The following is a 20,841-nucleotide window of genomic DNA, read 5'->3' on the forward strand; positions in this document are numbered from 1 at the left end:
TCTCAGTATCCACCCATCTCTGTTACCTGGCTAATACTAACAGAATATTTAGGACCCACTTTAGAGGTTATTTCCTCTAAGATGCCACCTTACCAACCAGGTTTAGGTGAGATGCTCCATTCTAAGCAGCCTCCAAAATCCCTCCATTTCTCTCATCCCTGCACACTGCACATTATGTTCAAATGCCTTGTTTATTGGTTGGTGAACATTGGGTACATGTGCAGCCAGAGCATCTAGCATGGTACCTGTCTGCTTACTGAATGACTGAACGTATACTATCCTTAACTCTTGCATTATAGAACAGGTACATGATACCACCCATAAGTGAATGTTGAATTATTGTCATTTTTTCCCAGGTTCTATTATAAAATCAAGATGGACTTCAAAATTTCTCGTGAAGCAGGCTTGGCATTCTGTTTATTTTAATAAAAATGTTCTGAAATTTTGTAAAACTATAAAACTTTATGGTCCAAGAAAATCAATGCATATAATCACCAAAAGACAAGGACAAGAATAGTTTTTACTATTATTAGCAGTTTTACTAATAATAGTTAAAAACTTTTAAATAATCCAAATCTCCATCAACAAGTGAACAGATATGTAAATTGTGATTTATATAATAATATGAAGAAAAAATTAACCAATGCTACACAAAACAATATGAACGAGTCTTAAAAACCTAATGAGTGAAAAAGGCCAAACAAAAGCATTACTGTGTAAGTTCATTTGTATGTACTTCAATAACAGACAAAAATCATCTACAGTGACAGAAGCCAGAATAGCAACTGCCTCTTGGACATGTAGAGTCCCCCCCCCCCCCCAAAAAAAAAGAAGACAGAAAGAAAAGAAAGAGGTACTGATTTCTGGGGTATTGAAGTATTCTGCACACTGATCTATGTTGTGATTACTACCAGTACATAAACACATACAATTCATGAAAATTAATACAGTACTACATTTAAAAATCATTCACTTTACTATGTTTATACCTCAATAAAATTGTAAATATAAATGACAAAAAAAAGATCTATGGGTGTTGATTATTTCTTTCTACCTCTAACCTCCAACTTGAGCTTCTTAAAGCATAAAAAAATCTTACACCTAGAAATCAGAAACTCATATTTAGCATTTTGACTAGCACTATTTAAAAACATCAAGCACTCAAGCTGAAAATGTTCCATGCAAATTTATGTCCTACTTTACATCAATTCTTTAAATGTGAAATACAAGCTTTTTGAATTTCTTACTAGGCATAAAACACTGGAAGTTTCAATTTTTTTTCTGTCTTCTCCCTTAGCCTATTTATCATTTCAGCATTCATAAAAGAACAGATATAAACACAAATTTGTTTGGTTACAAAAATAAGATAAAGGAAATAAAGAACAATGATTCACATGTTTATGAACTGTTTCCTTGTGCTTTAAAAAGTAAGTTGGGAGCACATATGAAAGTATGTGTAACATAATGGGAAGAGGATTAATGGAAGGAAAGTTGTGTTCTATCTAATTCCAGTTGTCATCAAAATAAAATAAAGCTTTCTTTATTGAGCAACTAGTAATTTATCAGATATTAACCTAGTTCTGTGGTCGTGAGAAAAACCAATAGAATAGGACACTTAAGAATACTTAGAATTCTCTAGATTTTGAATGAGTTCAACACTATTATCAGAACTGTTTTGTTTACTAAACCCAAACATTTTTTTAAAACTTAATAAATCAAAAAGAGAAGTTCCTAGGTCAAATACACACACACACACACACACACACACACACACCAAATATATAAGTATGTCACTTCATATGTCAAAAAAATATATAAATGTCACTTCTTATTAACATGGAAATAAGAGTGATTATGTTCTTTTCAGGAATGTGGCACATTCACGTTCATGTACCAGACACTGGTAAATAATTATCCAGTTAGTACACAAAATTACATTTTAAAGAGTTTAACTCTTAATCAAATCCACAGAGACAGAAAGTAGATTAAGGGTTTCCAGGTAGACTAGAGGGAAGAATGGGAAGTGATTATCAACAGGTCTGGGGTTTCTTTGTGGAAGTGATAAAAATGTTCCAAAATTTGATAGAGATAACAATTGCACAACTCCAGATATACTGGAAACTAATGGATTACATACTTTAAAGGGTGAATTGTATCTCAGTAAAGTTGTTGTTTAAAAAACATTTTTTTCTCTAAAAAATTCAAGATTGGAGACAAATGGAGCAAACTATAATATGCTATGGTATAAATAAAAGAGTCTGAAACTGGTCAGTATCCTCACCATTCTTATGTTCTTATTCTGAAGGTAATTACTCACTAAATCCTTACAGACCGATACGCCTCAACAGAGGATTCTAATTTTCACTATTCTGATATTGCTGGCTACTGATAAAAATTAACCTGAACCATTCAGTCTTACCTCCACAGGTAGTTTCTGCCTTTTCTTTACAATTGCCTAAAGGCTCCTGTTACAAGCTACAGATCAGAAACTCAGTTTTCTGGAAGAAACACAAAAGCCTCAATAAGACTATACACGCACTCCTGATGGATGTCATTACAAAACCTTACTCACAAATACGAACTGCCTGAGACAAGCTAACATGATCACTGCAATACACACAATTTGTGACTGTGTCAGGATTTCCTCAGCAGCAGACAACATAATACAAAGTGCTTATCCTAAAACCATAGAACATGGCTTTCCCAGAGGCCTAAAACCACCACTTGGGATACTATCCTTCTATGCTTTTGTACTATCATTCATGCTATCATTTCTCCCTCGCATGGTGATAAAGTAGAAAGTGTCTTTATGCTGGTGCCTTGCAGCACTATATGGGTTCCAGAGGTCACACAGGCCAGGCTCAGCACAGGCTGGCTTACATCTGGGCAGACTGCCTCCAACCCTCCAGAATATGGCATGATTCTACTACCAAGCTGTACCTCACCCGCCTCCCTACTTCGTGGGAGGCTGCTGGGAACCTTTTTCATCCACCCTCTGGCCTTCAGTGAGGTCTGAGATTTATCACAGCTGCAGGCTAAGGAAAATGTTTAGCTTTAGTATGGAAATAGGTCCTCAGCAACAGAGCATCCACTACACATGGTGATCATGGAGTTGTCTCATGGGACAAGAGACACAGGCAGCTGACACTACGCAGGTTGTGCCTCTATTGTCCATGTAACCAAGTGTCTGAATCCCACTGGCTCAACCAGTCAAAATACCTGACAGATAACTAGTTCTGCCAAGGTTCTTCCCATACCTACTGTCTTCTCTCTCAACCTATATAGTTTACACATGGTCCTCATAAGTCCTAAACTAACTCCCTACCCTCCAAACTACATATTTTGCTTCAAGGTAAACATTGTCTGGTCATGCTGGGGCCATGATAGAACTGCCTAAGTTTTGAGATTTTATGTTTATCCCCAAACTGGACCTTGGATATTTATATCCTAGATGGCTTATCTTACTTAATTCAGTTATCATTTATAGCTTCAGAAACAGCTTCTCTTTACAAATTACCACAGAAAAAAATCTGAGCACCTATAACCTATCCTTTATCCACTACATTCTTATACCGTTTGAAGTATATTTAGCTAACAGAAACTCTAATTACACCTTTTTGACTGAGTATAGTTACTGCAATTTTTACTTGGTTGGTTTTACTCTTCAAGCCAATCCTGAATCTGTCAAAGCCTCACGCCTCGACCCAAATACAGTTTCCTCCAGGAATGAGACTTAGCACAAATATGTGGGCAATATTATACACACGTACATACACACACATGTGCAGCATACTTTTTTTTTTCCCTGGGGATCAAACTCAAGGCATTCTACCATTATCTACATCCCCAACTCCTTGTTTTTATTCATTTATATTTGGTACTAGAGATTGAACTCAGAGGCACTTAACCAGTGAGACTCATCCTCAACCCTTTTTCTTTTTCACTTTGAGACAGGTCTCAATAAACTTCTGAGGCTGGCTTTGAACTCGTGATCCTCCTGCTTTCAGCCTCTCATGTACTGTGATTACACGCATGTGTGGCCCCTACATGGCAGTATTATAAATTTTTAACTATTCTAACCCTCCACAGTCCCACAACAACCTTTGCAAAAGTCATTTAATTCTATGTAAGTAATCTCCATCCTAGAGATAACTGAGCTTTTTTTTTTTTTGGACTGGGGATTGAACCCAGGGGACTGAACCACTGAGCCACATCTCCAGCCCCTTTTTTATATTTATTTTGAGACAGGGTCTCGCCAAATTGTTCAGGACCTCACTAAGTTGTTGAGGCTGGCTTTCAATTCATCATTCTCCTGCCTGTACATCCCTAGCTGCTAGGATTATAGGCATGAATCACCATGCCCAAGGAGAATTCTTACTTCTATTATAAGTAATACCTCTTTTGTTTTTTAAACTATATGTAACCTTCCTAATCTTTCTTATTTTTAATACATTTTTTAGTTGCAGGTGGACACAATACCTTTATTTTTATGTGGTGCTGAGGATCAAACCCAGTGCCTCACCTGTGCTAGGCAAGCACTCAATCACTGAGCTACAACCCCAGCCCCTAATCTTTATTTCTTGAATCAATAACACATTTGCTCATATTTGCTTAATCAAAACCTAACTTGCACAACAACTTCTTACATAACTCTGTACCAGTGTAATAGAGCAGTAAATGAATTTCCTTCTCAAGGTTTTCAGAACATGCTTGCCTGGGAGTGTCTGAGGATACTAATCTTGGATGGGTGTCATATAACTTGAAAATTTATCAAGTCAGATACCATGACACATGCCTGTAATCCCAGTGATTCAGGAGGATGAGACAGGAGGACCAAAAGTTTGAGGCCAACCTCAGCAATTTAGCAAGATCCTAGCAACTCAGCAAGAGTCTGTGTCTATTTCTGTCTCTCCGTGTGTGCGTGTGGGTGTATGATATATAAACTTTTATGTATAAAGTATATATAAAGTGTATATATATATATATATAAAGTATTACAGATATAAAGTGTGTATATATAAAAGTATTAGGAGGAATGCAGCTCAGTGGTAAGGCATCCCTGGGTTCAAATCTCATCCTCCTGATCAAAACTTTAATAATATTGACTGAAAAGGTAAATAAAACCTTAGAATTATGACAAACTAACCTAAAATCACCGATCCAAGTAGTTATACATGAGTGGAATCTAGGTTTCTTGCTGGGAAGCCAAGAAAAAAATTACAAAATACTGCTAATACTTCCTACTTTATATGGAATAGTGCCACATGGAAGAGTGACCAGTCTACAATCAAACTCCAAAAGAATACAGCTTAGCTATCAACAGCAGACTCAGAGCCACTCTTGAGATCTATTTCCTGCTCATACTGAGGGGTTCCTCCTTTGGTCTTCCACCCTAAGTACCCTCCAGTGTCTCCTCCTAATAGTTGTGGTTACTCTTATTTGTCCGAGTTTTCTAATGCCTGGTCTTCAGAGTCACATATGCGCTCACTTAGCTTTTATTTCATCAATGATACAAAAATTTATTTTGCAAATGAAGGAAAATGAAGGGGCTCTGATCCAGTCAGGTTAAGAGCAAGGCCTTCAGTTAAAAGTCTCATAAGGATCATATCCTGCACAGCAGTGAGCACACAACTTCCTGTTCTATATCTACAGGATAAAGGGAGTGTCAGAGTCAGGGAACTGTTAAAACAAAACCAAGTTCTCCGTATGTGTGTCCCAAGGCACGCCTGATACTCACATCCTAGCTCAGATCCCTTGAAGCAATGCTGTGCTTTCATGTCGTAAGCAGAAAAACATGAAAGGGGAAAATTTTTAGAGCCCAATGTGAAGAGGCATACTGAATTCACTTCTTACCCAGCAAGCACATTAACATAGCTTTTGTTTTTTTAAGTTCTGGTGGCATTTGCATTATTCCCAGAAAGGTACTAATAGTCTTTTATTGAACAAACTATAAAACATGTAAGTAAATCACAGTTGAATTTCTAAAGATTAAGATGAGGCTATGGGTTGAGATTAGTTTTCATGGGGGTATACCAGAAACCCCTAATTTTTAGATGTAAACTGCAAATTTGGCTCTGAGCTTCACAAAACAAAGATTAGGCATAAGACAACAGTGTTTCCAAGAAAAAAAGAGACCATTTGCTCCAAGAGTAGTATTTTTTTCTTCAAATAACAAAGAGAAACTTCTCCTTTGAGTCCTCATAAATATTACCTGATAAGTTATTATATACTGTGTACTTGATATGATGGACACTGTGCTCAAGAGTATACATAAAATCAATATAACATTTTATTGCTCACAACATACCCCAATTTGAGCCAAAGACAAACAGCTAAGATTCAACTAAGAAAAAGCAATTATATAAGGAAACAAAGTAAAACTGTCTAAGCATACAATGGTCTGATGTTCTGACATAATCCAGGGATGAAATCCACAACATCTGGACTAGCAATTCTAAAAACTGTATGTGGGCTGGTGTTGTGGCTCAGTGGTAATGTGCTTGCCTAGCATGAATTGGGCCCTGGGTTTGATCCTCAACACCACATAAAAATAAAACAAAGGTACTGTGTCCACCTACAACAAAAACAAAATGTTTTTTTTTTTTAAACCGTATGTATAGAAGAATTTTACCTTTCCAGCTTTTTAAAAAAAAAAAGCCATTTATTCATTTATTCATGTATTTATTTACCACCTTCTCGGTAGGGAGACAATGGTAAACTACACACAATATGACAACAAAGAGGCGAGGTTTCTTCTCTCATGAAGTTTTTAATCTAGTGATGGGAGAGAGAGCAGAGAATCTCACGAATAAATATAAAATTAACAACCATACAAGTATATGAAGGAGGAAACAGTGCTCAGAGCAAGCCATCTGTCAGGGAAGTATGGAAGGCTCTCCCTGAGGAAGCACTGATAAAGAAACGAGGTGTTAACCTGGAGATGGGCACAGGGGGAAGAACCTCTGCACAAAGAGGAAACTTCTGTGAGGAAAATTTCTGTGAAAAAAGCATAACATACCATAGGAACCGAGACACGGCTAATGTCACTGGACCATAAAATAAATATGAATTGTTTTAATTCTTCTAGAGTTATTAGGTGGCCTCCAGAGTAGATCAGGTGAATTAATAATAAGGGATTTGAACTTCTAAGATGCTATAGAGTTTTCTTTTTATTGAACATTATTTTTTCAAAAGCTCAAAGAACATTAGTCCAAATCTTTTAGCAAACATTTTTTTAAAGAGGTAAAAAGAGACCAGGAACAGGGGTGCACACCTGTAATCCCAGCAACTCAGGAGGCTGAAGCAGGAGGATCACAAATTCAAGGCCAGCCTCAGCAGTATAGCAAGACACTGTCTCAAAATAAAAAAGGGACTAGGGATGTAAACTCAGTTGTAAAATGCTCTTGGGTTTAATCCCAAGTACCACAAAAAAAAAAAAAAAAAAAAAAAAAAAAAGAAAAAAGAAAAACATACAAAACTGGAAAATGGGTCTCCTTATTTCATTTCTGAGACCCAGAGAAGCTGATAAAAAAGTGATGCAGATTAAGTAACAGCCCACTTTGTAAAATGCGTCTCCATATAAAAGTCAGAAGAAGCAAAAAAGAATGCTGGAAGAAATAAAAACTGCTATGTTTTACTAAGGTTTGCAGTTCAATTAAAAGAAACAAATAAAGCGAAGTACCAATATCCATAAGAAAAAACAGAATGCAGGGAAGTTAGTGCTGCCAGAATAACAATTTTCCCCTACAGTTAAAGCGGACCCAACAAAAACCAAAAAACTCATTTAACAAGCACCCAGGATTTTGGCAAAATGAGGTCGCCTGAACCTGGAAATTAAAATAAAAGTGTTAAACAAAAACAGTGCTTTCAACTTGTAGCATGTTAAAACTGATTACTTTTTAAAAATCACAGGAAGATAGATGATTAAGAAGCTCTAAAATCAATGTGTTCAGATTCTGTTTCCCAATCATGTACTACCTATAAAAAACTGACAAATTGCCCTATCCCTCTCATATCTAGTCTTCTCCTCTACAGAATGGGATTAATCAATCATCTTAACCATAACCAAGTAATTAAAGGATTAAGCAAAATCAATTTCAGTAATCCCCTAGCAGTTTCTAGAGACAGCCTTCAACTGAAGTTTCCTTTCCTTGTGTTTTATCAGAAATGGTCAAGTCTGAATAAAACATGTATACTAGACTACCAGTACTTTCACAAAATGGAATTGGGGAAGGCTATAAATTCAAGCAGCAGGGATTCTACAGAGAAATTTCTCTTATTTTCCTTTGGAAAATAAAAAAAAAAAAATTGAGGGAATATATGGTACAATATATGTACAGCCAAAATATGTAGGTATTTCTTATGTCAATGGGTTATTCACTTTCACTTTAATTTGTTTATATAAAAAATAATTTTCCTTTGGAAAATAACAGTGAAAAACTATCTAGGACAGGTAAAAGCAGAAAGGAAGAAGAATAGGCCAAGTTTAGTCTGCTCCCCCAGGCAATTCCTATCATCATGAAGTATTCAGATGTCGCACTGAAAGTCTCCCATATTCCAAGTATTCAGCTTAAGTGAGCTTCTCCAAATCTGCCAAGGTCGGTCATTTCTCGTATGTCAGAATGTCACAAAATCGGGGTTTGCCTGATCATATGGTTATCATTATATAAAATGAAAAATTCACATCATTTAGATTTATAATTAGCATTCATTTTTAAAATTAAGGTGTATAGGCACAACTTGGAATAAAAATTTGTGCGCTTTATATGCTGAAATTTTTCATGAGTTAGATGAAGCATTAATGCAAAAGGAAAATGTCACAATTTTGTGTAAAAGGGAAATTCAATTTTTAAGTAGGCAAATTAAAAGAGTGCAATAAAACTGAGAGTTAGCTAATGACTTCAGGAAGAATATCCTTTCTCAGTTAACAAGTGATTATAAATTTTTTAGTGAAAAAATTAAGCAGAATAATAGATATTATATATCATAATTCTAATCTGTTGTCTGTGTATGCTACTTCTAAAGATTATCTTTAAGTTATTTTATCCCATTAAATTTTCCAAGAAAAAAATCTTACTTGGAGATTATTCACATCTTCTTTGGATGAATTAAAAGCAAGGTTAACTTTGCCACTTCAAACACAAACACACACACACACACAGATGTTACAGGAAAAAAAGTTCTTCCAACTGTTTTGTTAGAAATAAAACAGACCCTCTATTTAATATCTATCATGTGCATTAAAACAATCATGAGAACAATCTAGTAATAGGCAGCACTAAGAAATAATTCTTATTAGACCTTAATGTCTAAGGTCTAATGAGACTGCTAGGCCTGGTGGTGCATGCCTGTAATCCCAGTGATTGGGAGGCTGAAGCAGGAGCATCTCAAGTTTGAGGCCAGCTTGGGTAACTCAGCAGGACAAAATAAAATAAAAGGGGCTGAGGATGTAGCTGAGTGAATCTCCAGATTCAACCGACAGTACCACAAAAAATAAGTAAGTAAAAATAAATGAGATCTGTAACAAAACTTCCAAAAACAAATGGTAAGAACTTCTGGGAAAATATTTTTCACATATGCCAAAAGTTTACTCTGTGGTGAGGACACTGACTTTAGCTCCAGCTTTGAGCATATGTTGGTTTTCACACCTGGCCACTTGGCATTAAAAAAAAAAAAAAAAAAAAAAACTGAGGGAATATATGGTACAATATATGTACAGCCAAAATATGTAGGTATTTCTTATGTCATGGATTAGTCACTTCCACTTTGATTTGTTTATATAAAAATAATTTTAAAACAGAATCTTATATATTTTAAGAATGCAGAAATTAACCCACAACCACCCTTAAAGGTCTGCCAGCAAAGGTAAAGAACTCAACCCCACACACAAGCACCAGGGAGCTAGCAACATTTTATTATCCACTGCCAGTAAGCAGGGAAAACTCAAGCAAAAGAGGTGTTAATTCTTTATGTATTTTTAATGAATTCCCTTAATAGGCTGAAATTTGTATACACGAGAATTCCTGTTTTCTAAGCTAAGAATTTGCAGATGTAAGTCAGCTAGCTTTAACTGACTTTATATTCTCTTAAAAATATAATGTGAAGATAATGATTCTTCATAAATTTAATTTTGAATATTTTAAGATTTAAAAAGGCATCATATTTTACTTCAATTTAGAGGCAAAAGATCATGTGAGATCAATGTATAATAACCCAGGACAAAATTATCTGTAATTCAGTAATATGAAAAAAATGGACATATTAACAAGTGTCCAATATTCCAACTGATAGCAAAATAACTGTCATTTTGAAGTAATGGAAAAAAGTAGGGAAATTAAATGCCACAGACAGGTTGTGGTTCTCACTCAAGCTGCTCAGTCATCTCATATAAGTCTTAAAGTCTCTTGAGTCTGTTACCTAAACTATAAAATAAAGATAGAATACCTGCTCTGCCTATATGTACCAAGTGAAGTATGTAGAATTATAAATTGTGATATGTGTACTATATTGAGTATTATGAGAGTTCCAAATCTAGGTTCTTTATTTTTGCACCAAGTGAATGAACAGGTTGTGATTGATTTACATAGTTTTACGTAATACTTTTAATAAACAACTTAGGGCTCTCTTTAAAAACTACTTGGCACTTGATCTGTTCATTTATTTTCCACTTAAGGAATGTGGTTATGAACCAGGAACAGTGACATACACCTGTACATCCCAGTGACTCAGGAGGCTGAGGCAGGAGGATCACAAGTTCAAAGCCAGGCTCAGCAACTTTAGTGAAACTCTAAGCAACTTAGCAAGACCCTGTCTCAAAATAAAAATAAATAGCACTGGGGATGTGGCTCAGTGGTTAAGGACCTCTGTATTCAATCCCATGAACCAAAAAAAAAAAAAAAAAAAAAAAAAGAATATGGGTTGATATACTCGTTTAAGTAGTAAAACAGTTATTTAAATATTAAGACAGAACTCACATTAAAAACAAGTAAAAGAAAACACATAAAATGACTCTTTGCCAAAAGTAATAATAATCTGCTATAATTGTTAAAGTCATTTAGTGACTACTTTCGTTGACATCAGGGGTCAAATAACACCTCCCAGAACCCAACCACCCCTAGGAAGATATTGGAACTAAGAATGTCCTCAAGAAGTCAACCATAAAACCAAAAAAAGATAAGCCATAACAGATATTAGGAAGTTAGGCACACAGGACCAAATCAAAGATCACAACTAAAGTTAAGATATAAACATGCAACGAAAGGAGTTGTATTTACCAGAAATGGAAACAATGAAAGAGAAGCATAATGACAAATGTGAGCAATGCCCCCATAAGCACTACCCAGGAGAAAAGATGCCCTGTAAGACAGAGAAATGCAAATAACTGCTTAACAGGTACATTCTGGAGATGGGAATATCACTTTACCAGAGCCTGATGCCATTTAAACTCCATCATTTATAACCAACTCTCTTGTTCTAATCCCACGCTCTTGTTCTTTAGGCAACTCTTGATAATTTGGTTTTCCCTATAGCATTCTATATGGAAAAAATATACTCTCTCATGCAAACATGTTATCCTCATTTCATGTGATTTAACCGGCATTTTTATGTGTAATTCTGGGGATTTTATGTGTAATATTATGGGGATGTATACTGATATAAATGTGGGCTCTGAAGTTAAGAGTTCCTACTGATATATTTTGTGACCTTGGGGAATTTATCAGTCTCTTCATATCTACTTCCTCATTCTGCTTCCTCTTCTGTAAAAAAGAGGGACTAATAACAGGCCTTCTATCTAGGTTGTTGTAATGATTCAATAAGTTACATAAAGCAAAACAGTACCTGTGACACAGCAAGTGAACAAATAAATGCCAGCCACAGTTATTAGTTTTGAGCATGCGTTTAACATTTCCAAGTGAACAGCCCCGAGGCTGATCAGTTTCTGAACCTGAAAAAGCAAGACAGGGCCTCTAGCTACAGGACCACAGGTTGGCTGATGCACAAAATATGCTGGCAGCCCTGGACCGAAGGTCTGGCCTGGTAAGCTCCACATCGCCCACCCATGTGAGGCCTTCTGGTAGGCAGTCTGTCCCAGCGAAAAGTCTAATGCATAACAAAGAATCACAAACTCAAACACCTACACTGGTCAGGCAGGTCACCTAAATGAGTGAAGTACACCTTGGGTGGAGAGTCTGCAGAGTATACATGAATGAAAAAACTGTGAAGAGAAGAAAACAGAAGTCAAAACTTAAAAGCATTCGTATTTTAAAACACTCTGTCAGGCAAACAATGATGTGTATAGATTCTGAGCCTGAAGGCCACCAGTTTGAAAACCCAGGAGCACTTATATTCAATTATTAAAATGGGGCTCACTTAAGATAATGTATATCCAGTGACTTATTTTTAACCCTTACTTTCCTTTACTGCTATGTGATCATCCCTTCCTTGAAACTTTCTCCTTTGGCTTCCAGAACCTTCCAACCTTTTCTCCATGACTAAGGACACATGCCTACCTGGATGATCCCATTCATTTCAACTGACATCTCAGCTAAAAACTCCCAGCTAATTATCTCTAATTCTATCAATGCTAAGAAATCACTCATGAATTCTGCCCTGTGGTCACTCCCTCATTGCCAATGCTTTTGATGAGGTCTTCATCAACTCATTTCTAGACTTTTACAGCAGCTTTGCTCATTCTTTCCACCAGCAACCCTATGGGTTCCATCTCCAATCAAACCATACCCAAAATTCAATGATCTTCACTCCTTGGCCTAAGCCATCCCTGTCTGTCACCTTTACCGCTAACTGCAGATCCCTTTTCCTACTCATGCACCATAGCATGGTCCTGATGATCCTGTTCCTCATCTGTTCAAATCCCCCAGAGGCTCCCACATCTGGGTGAAATCCAAGGTCATCCAATGGTTCACAAGGCCTTGTAATCACCCACTACCCAGCTTCATCTCTCCTACTCTCCCCTTGCTTACTCTTCTTCTCTACCACAATGTTCCCTTGCTTTTTCCTTAATCATACCAGGCTCATTCCTAAATCCAGGCTTTTTCTACCACTCATTCTTATCTGGAAGGCTTTTTCCCCTTATGTTCTGGGCTTGAATTGCTCTCATGCTTTTGGGTTTTGTTCAAATATTACTCTTTCAGTAAGTGCTTCTCCAAACATTGTATTGAAAATAGAAATATCCTGCCTACACCCATAGGACTCATCTCCCTTTCTGCTTTATCACTATCTAAAAAGTGTTTTTTGTCCTCTCAACAAAATGTAAGCGCCTTATAGTAAGGATTATTTTCCTTATTGGTGTGTTCCCTAAAAAGCCTCTGGATTTGTTTTCCTTGTATTGCTCTCCCCTACTGTAGTCCACTTCCCCTGAACCCCCATGTAACATACCAAAACATGCACTGATTACTCTCTCGCTTAAAAAAAAAAACGATTTTTTTAAGGGATGGATCTGGTCCCAAATTTATTAAGCCTCTTCATTTCCCAAAGTAGTTGTATACTCTCCACATACTAACACTTTAACCACTCTGGCCATGTCCTTTCTCTGTGTTTGTCATACACACATCTTTACCTCCACTTGACCAAACTTTTATTCATCCTCCAGACCTAGTTATTCCACAGTGACTCCCCAAAGCCCTCATCTGTACCACCATGGCACTCAGTTCAAACCTCTAGCGTGCTACTGGTGCCCCCATGTAGTTAGCAATCTGTTTCTCTGACTAAACTGTAAGATCCTAGAGAGCAAGTTCATAATGCTATACCCAAATTTAGTTCACCAGTGTTTAACACCATCATTAGCAGAGTAGAAATTCTATAAGTCTGTTGAATGAAAATTTAATGAATAATATTTTAAAAGAATGAAACAATTTGTTGTAAGAGACTGGAGAAAGAAAATGTCTTCTTATGAGTCACAGTGCTTTCCAACATCAAACCTGAATATGCTAAAGAAAAACTCACTTTGATAATTTCAGCAACAGTTAAATCAAGATTCAGGAATCAAATATAAGCTAATGGCTAATCGGGAAAGGCACACTTCACTAACCATACTAATTTACAAACCAGATGCTGTATAGAATATAAAGTGAACTCTAACCTGAGAAAAGGCAGCTTCAATTTTTAAAATTAAAAATGACTTTTTCAAGTAAAAAGAGAAATTATAATCTAATTCAACTACTATTTCACAAATAAGAAAAATAGGAGAACACTAACCAAGTTAGAAAAAAGATTAGGATCAAAACCAGATTTTGGAGGGCTCTCTCAAATGTGCCACATTACAATTCCAAACTACTCAAGAATTGAAGGCCAGAACTTATTCCATTACTTCCCTGTGCAAACTTAATGAAGAATGAAAAATAATAGTGCAAGTAGTTTACATACTGATTGTTACCTAGTCTTTATCTGTGAGATCCTGGACAAATTAAAACATTATACTACTACCATAATTACCACCATGTGAGATAAATGCAAGAGAGAAATGAAAGCCACATCACAAATGGAAAGCATAATCATCTCCATTCTCATCTCCTTAGATTCTCCAGTACAGTCTCTTGGCAAGACCTCAATCCATTTGGGGGGCTGGGAAGGAGTGTGAACCACAAATCTTACTAATTGAAGTTTTGTTATTTTTGTGTTACAGGAGGAAGGAAAGCTGAATGGGAAGAAAAAGTAGGGAAGCTGCTCATAATGGGCAAAGAATAATATCCTCTCCCAAAGGAAAGTATTATTCATACCTCCTATCAGTTAAAGAACGGTAAACTCTTATACCAGTTAACTCATCTTTTTCTCTGGTGCAAGCCCTGCAAAACTTTTTACCATTAGAATATTTCAAAACAACCTATAACTACTTGGGTTATATTCATCTTTTCCTACTTTGTTGGAGATGTGTCCAAAGTAGGGACTCAGTATTTAACTTTCAAGAGTTGTTTGTAAGGTTGACGGGTGTAGGTGAGTGGTGGAGCACTAGCCGAGAATGCATGAGGTCCTAAGTTCAATCCCCAGCACCATTTATCGAAAGAGTTGTTTGTGAATTGTTTTAATTGGGTCAGCAGCTAGCTGAAAGGGTTGCTAGAACTGTGCCTGAGAAAAGTGAACAAAAGAGAAGAACTGAATGAAAAGAGTCAAGGATTACCTTCCTTTGACTTTCCCTATCTTCAGTCTCTCCATCTCTATTACTTCTAAAGACCTTTAGAAACTAGGCTCCAGGCTTGTGTAGAATACTAACGTTCTACATATCTACCAGCTTATTCTTAGGTTGTGTTATATTGACAGCACTTCATGAAATACAATGTTTTCACTCCAGGCATAAAAAATATTTAAAGGAAAGTACACCAAATGGATATTTTTTAAAAGTAACTCATTTGGCAAATAAATCTTTTTTAATATTCTAGCAAAATTGGGAAATTTGTTCTAACTGGTTATACATGACAGTAGAGTGCATTTTGGCAACTAAATCTTGTGCAACACACCACATAAAATATGTACCAGAAATAATCATTTGAAGGGGAGAAAACTGCATTCTATGAATTCCATTTACATTTGGGATCTCATTATTCTGAAAATTACAAGTGATATTTTAATTTGTAATCAAAGCCATAATATAAATCAGATTTTGCTTTTTTCCTGCACATGCAATATACCTTAAATTTTCAAAACTGTCAAAAAAAAAAAAAAATCCTCGAGCTAATACCTAGCTCTATATACCAAATTTCATATATCCTTCACCAAATTCACAGAAATTTCTATTATAAAATAGCTAAATACAGAAGCACAAAATATATGAAGAATCCACAGATGAGTTCATTGGTCCATAAAATTTCTTAAGAATAATCTAGATGCTTGTTAAAAATACAGATTACCACAAACCTACTCTAGAGATTAGTTCTATTGCTCTGGGGAGGATGAAATCTTTGTTCCTGATCAAAATGAGTCTGACAAGCTAATACTGGGAAACGCTGGTTGACTTAAAACACTGGTCTTAAGTTGGCACATATTAGAACTTCCTGGACAGCTTTTCAAAATCTTAAAATCCTGGTTGAGGTCCAGACCAATGGAAAGAGGACCTCTACTCTCTAAGGAAGGTTGAGAACCACTGATCTGCAGAATTTGAAAATTTATGGTAGAACCATCTTATTAATTAAGAAATGAGGCCTGCTCAAGTTCACAAAACTAAGTGGTTACAAAGCTGAAGCTAGAACCCTTTCTCCTTATTTTTTTTTGGGGGGGGAAGGGGACAGGTGGGTACCAGAGATTGCACACCGGTGGTATTCTACCACTAAGCTACACCCCCAGTCCTATTTTTTTTTTTTTTTTTTTTTTTGCAGTGCTGGGGATCGAACCCAGGGCCTTGTGATTACAAGGGGAGCACTCTACTGACTGAGCTATCTCCCCAGCCCCAGTCCTATTTTTCTATTTTATTTAGAGACAGGTTCTGAGTTACTTAGTGCCTTGCTGTTGCTGAGGTTGGCTTTGAACTCACCATCCTCCCAAACTGCTTGGATTACAGGCATGCTCCACTGTACCTAGCTCTCCTGACTTCTTGTTCACTGTTTTTACATACAGTAGTCTTTAAGTTGCCAAAGGTATGGGAAAAAAAAAAAAAAAAAAAAAAACCTTTTTTGCTTCCTATCAATTGGATAAATTAAAATGGAGCTAATTAGAAAGTATTTTCTTGGTCCTAATTTAAAACTATAGGCAAACTATCTCTACTACTAATCTTTAGTTCCTATTACCAAGCTGTTAACACATTTTACAAAGAATTCTTTAAAGTTTTCATTTTAACCTCTAAATCAGTATTTTAAAATTTCAAATTCTAAAGTATGGAATCACAGTTCCTTACTTGCAGAATTATTTTTTGATCCCTAAATTTGGTGACTTGGTTTCTTCATTATGTAGAACACACAACCCTACATTTGAAGTTATTTTGCCCACTAACAGATGAGAACAGATTTCCTTCTTTCATATAAAAGTATTGCTTTTAGGTTTCATTAACAAAACTCCATCATTGGTTTATCCAAATATTCAGAGTGGGAAACTTTTGAAGGCATTAGTTAACCATTCCAAGAATTTTCTTTTGGAAAAAAAAGAAAATGTTGGGCCAGGGATGAAGTTCAGTCATAGAGCACAAGTGCGAGGCCCTGGGTTTGACTCCCAGTACCCCCCCAAAAACATAATGCAAAAAAATCATGAAGAATGTGTGGAGTGCAAACTTACTTATATGTAACTATAATTCTGAGAGTACACATTACTTTCTAAAAATTACTACACATTTGATTTACTTGTCTTCTGGGGATCTACTTTTATTTTTACAGTACTCAAGTTGTTTCACACTTTTAAGCTTCTTGAGATTGCCAAATATTTCGATATTTCAGATTTCAATGTTTGTGATTTTTGCTTCTAGGTTTAAAAAAAAAAAAGTGTTTGCAATGCTTTACCACAAGCAGATCACATTACTCCACAGGTAAACTTCAGCAATTCTCATATAAACTAGACTAGAATACAATGTATACTTTTGACTACTTCTAATCACAATGGCTTAATGGTGAGGGTCTAGATTTTCAAATTTATATTCTAAATAAGAATCAGATGCAAGGGATTTTGTTCCAGTAGTTTTAATGAATGAAAGTCACCCTTTCTAAATGATTAAGATGTGAATGGGAACTTGAAATTTAACCAAAACTTAAGTGTGCTAAAGTATACTTTGCAAATGCCCCCAAACAGTTAAATGGGACCAAAGATGCGCCTCTTAAAGCACAGCAAAAGTGAAGTAGGAAACGGGAATCTGTTTAATGAAAGTTCCAGTGACACACAGCATCTAGAAAATCGAGCTAGGATGAATAATCAGTGGAGTTTTGACTTTAGGAGGAAACTGGGCTAAGATCTGCAGTCTAAGATTTTCCTGTTAGCGTATTTAAGGTGAAACCTGCCCTTCCAGATTCCAAGAGGTAAAACAAGCTAACACAGGGCCTGGGGCGGGGTCCTTCTGTACCTAACACAGGTCCTGGGGTGGGGTTCAGGGCTCCTGTTCCTAATACAAGGCGGGGGAGTTCTGCAGTTACCATTGGGCCTGGGGTGGGGCTGGGGTCTTCTGCAGCTAACGCTGGGCCTGGGGTGCAGTGGGCCAGGGGCTTCTGCAGCTAACGCTGGGCCTGGGGTGCGGTGGGGCAGGGGCTTCTGCACCTAACACAAGGCAGGGGTGAGGGGGCTCCTGCACCTAAAGGGTCGGGCGGGGCTGGAGGCTTCACACCCCGCTCAGGGCCTGGGGTGGGGGCTTCTGCGCCCAGGGCAGGGCCTAGGGCGGGGTGGGGGCTTCTGCACCTAACACAAGGCAGGGGTGAGGGGGCTCCTGCACCTAACAGGGTCGGGTGGGGGTGGAGGCTTCACACCCCGCTCAGGGCCTGGGGTGGGGGCTTCTGCACCTAACACAAGGCAGGGGTGAGGGGGCTCCTGCACCTAAAGGGTCGGGCGGGGCTGGAGGCTTCACACCCCGCTCAGGGCCTGGGGTGGGGGCTTCTGCGCCCAGGGCAGGGCCTAGGGCGGGGTGGGGGCTTCTGCACGGAGGACAAGACCTGGGGTGGGGCGGGGGCGTCCGCGCCCGGCGCCGGCCGCAGGGCTGGGGTCTGCTGCCCCTGGCACGAGGCCCGGCGCGGGGCCGGGGCGCCTGCATCTCCTAAACGCAAGCGCGTTGCTTCCGGGCGTGCTCGGGCGGTCGGGCGGCCAGGCGCCGCGGAGCGCCCGGCGCGGCGGCGGGCCGCGGGCGGGCCGGGCCGGCGGCCGGCGGGGCGGGGGTCGCGGGCGGCCTCCCCGCCGGCCGCGCCGGGCCGGGGCGCGCCGCGGCGGCGACGGAGCCACACAGAGACGTCCGAGTCATGCAGGGGCGCCCGGCCCCGCCCGCCCCGCGCCCGCCCCCTCCTCATCCGACAGAAAGACAGACGGTCCCGACCTGCCGAGCCCTGCGTGTTCAGAGTCTGTCATGTTTGGTCAGAACGGGGCGGGGCTGCAGGGCGCTGCAGCGGCGGCGGCGGGAGGCCCTGCGCCGCCCGCGGGTGCTGCTCCCGGCCGCCGCCGGCGGTGACGAGGTGGTAAAAACTCACGGTTACTAGTGAGCGACACACACAGACTTTCCAGTCTATTAACCACCACGCCAGAGAGATGGGGCTCTAACTGCACACACGGGGCAACGGCCCGCGCTGCCGGCGCTGCCGCTCTAGTCTCTATCCGCCGCCGGTGGCTGAGGCGTGGGAGCGGGCGGGCGGCGTGCGGAGACGCGGGGATTTGGACAGTGGCCGTAACGGTGATTTCTCCTCACCAACATGGCGGCACCCGAGACAGGAGGCTCGAGAAAATGGCGCCGGCCGCAACACCTGGTCCGGGACTAGAGGGCGGGCGAGATCCCTCCGCGCGCCCGGCCCCGGCCCCGCCCCCGGGGCCGAGCGCGGCGGCCATTGGAGGAGGCTGCCCGTCGATCACCTCCAGCGGCGGGGCTGCAACCTGCTCGGTGCAGCGCGGAGGGAGCAACCGGGTGCCTGGAGACGGGGCTGCCAGAGCGGCGTGGTCCGACGGGGTCGGCGGCGCGGGGCTCGCGCGCCCGCGTGCCGGGCTCTCCTGGGCCGCGGGTTGCTCGGGACGCCCGCCCCGGCCCAGCAGCTGCGGTTCCACAAATAACCGAGCCCTTAGCCGGCTGGGAATAAGGAACGCAGGCTCAGGAGCCATCGTTTTAGAAAGAAACGCGTTGTTGCTGAAATAGCGGAGACGCGGCCTCCTCCACGCTGGGCGAGCCCGGCTGGCCGCCTCCGCGCGTGTCCAACCCTGACTTTACCCGGTCCCGGCTTGATGACCAAATACCTGTAAAACAATCGCACGATTCCGTCATTCCGTGGGAATGTGCAAGATAAGGTGCGAATATTTCCTAAGGAGCCACTGCACTTCTTGAAACGTAGGAATGGCGGAATGTGCACTCAGAAAAAATGCGTAAAAGACAGGTCGGCGTTTTGGCCTATTTAATGTAGCGCGCTACTTCGTTCAGGAGAAAAGTCCTTGCTTTTTATTAAAATGATGGACTTGGTTAATTTTCCAAGTATCTTGACTTTCCTTGCCTTTGCCTCGTAATGGAGTGCATTCAGAAACAACTGCAATGAGTAGATTAGACTTGAAGCTTGGGAGAAAAGAAATGTTTTGTTTTTTAAGTTGAACGCACAGATGACAACCTGTACTGATAATTCTGCAGGCGGTTGCCACATTTCCCTGTAATACGTAATAGCCTCCAGAGTACGTTTATAGAAAACGTTCAAAAAGCAAACATATTTTGTCTTGAGAAACAATGTTAGCTTTTGGGGGTTACAATACATTATCAGGAGCCTTTGTAACTATTTTAGTGAACTTTGGTCTAATTGTAAGTACAAGTAGTACAGCTGATTTCTTTGCAGTTATCCAAAGGCCTTTGAGATAAACGGTTAATAATTCTTTTTTGCGTGACTACCAGCATAAGGCTTAGAGTGGATTTAAATCCCAGGGAAGCGGGGAGAGATTTGGAGAGACAGTTAGTGATAGGTGTTCATCTGTCCTCTGACCCTTGCTGCATTGAGGACCATAAATATTTGTTTATTCACATCCATTGGAAAATTTAAACACACACATACACTCCCCCACACACACCCTGAAATCCAGGAATCAGTACATTGTTAACCCAGTCTTTGAAAAAAGTACTTTAAAAATGTTGCCTCCGAACAAGATTTAGATACTGATAAAGTTGGCAAGTTCCATCATTAGTAAAGAGCAAGATATATCTTTTCTAGTTCTTGTTCCCTGATGACCTCCCAGTGGACAATAACTGATGGGTAC

The 20,841-nt window shown here is 39.5% G+C and overlaps 1 protein-coding gene across 3 annotated transcripts in view; it reads right to left on the reverse strand.

Moving 5' to 3' along the window:
- The window catches only part of ZC3H6 (zinc finger CCCH-type containing 6), a 61,051-nt gene extending 40,210 nt beyond the window's left edge, over positions 1-20,841 (reverse strand). The window contains exon 1 of one of the 3 annotated variants that reach the window (XM_079110645.1): positions 18,944-20,841. In XM_079110645.1, coding sequence (XP_078966771.1) covers positions 18,944-18,975 — 32 coding nt within the window. In that variant the 5' untranslated portion in view covers positions 18,976-20,841. Of the gene's footprint in view, positions 1-17,214; positions 17,390-18,943 lie in introns of those variants that run through there. The other 2 variants (XM_079110647.1, XM_079110646.1) reach the window with 2 other exon arrangements.

The sequence above is a fragment of the Sciurus vulgaris genome (genome assembly GCF_902686455.1).
Source record: "Sciurus vulgaris genome assembly, chromosome: 14".
Taxonomy (NCBI): Eukaryota; Metazoa; Chordata; class Mammalia; order Rodentia; family Sciuridae; genus Sciurus; species Sciurus vulgaris.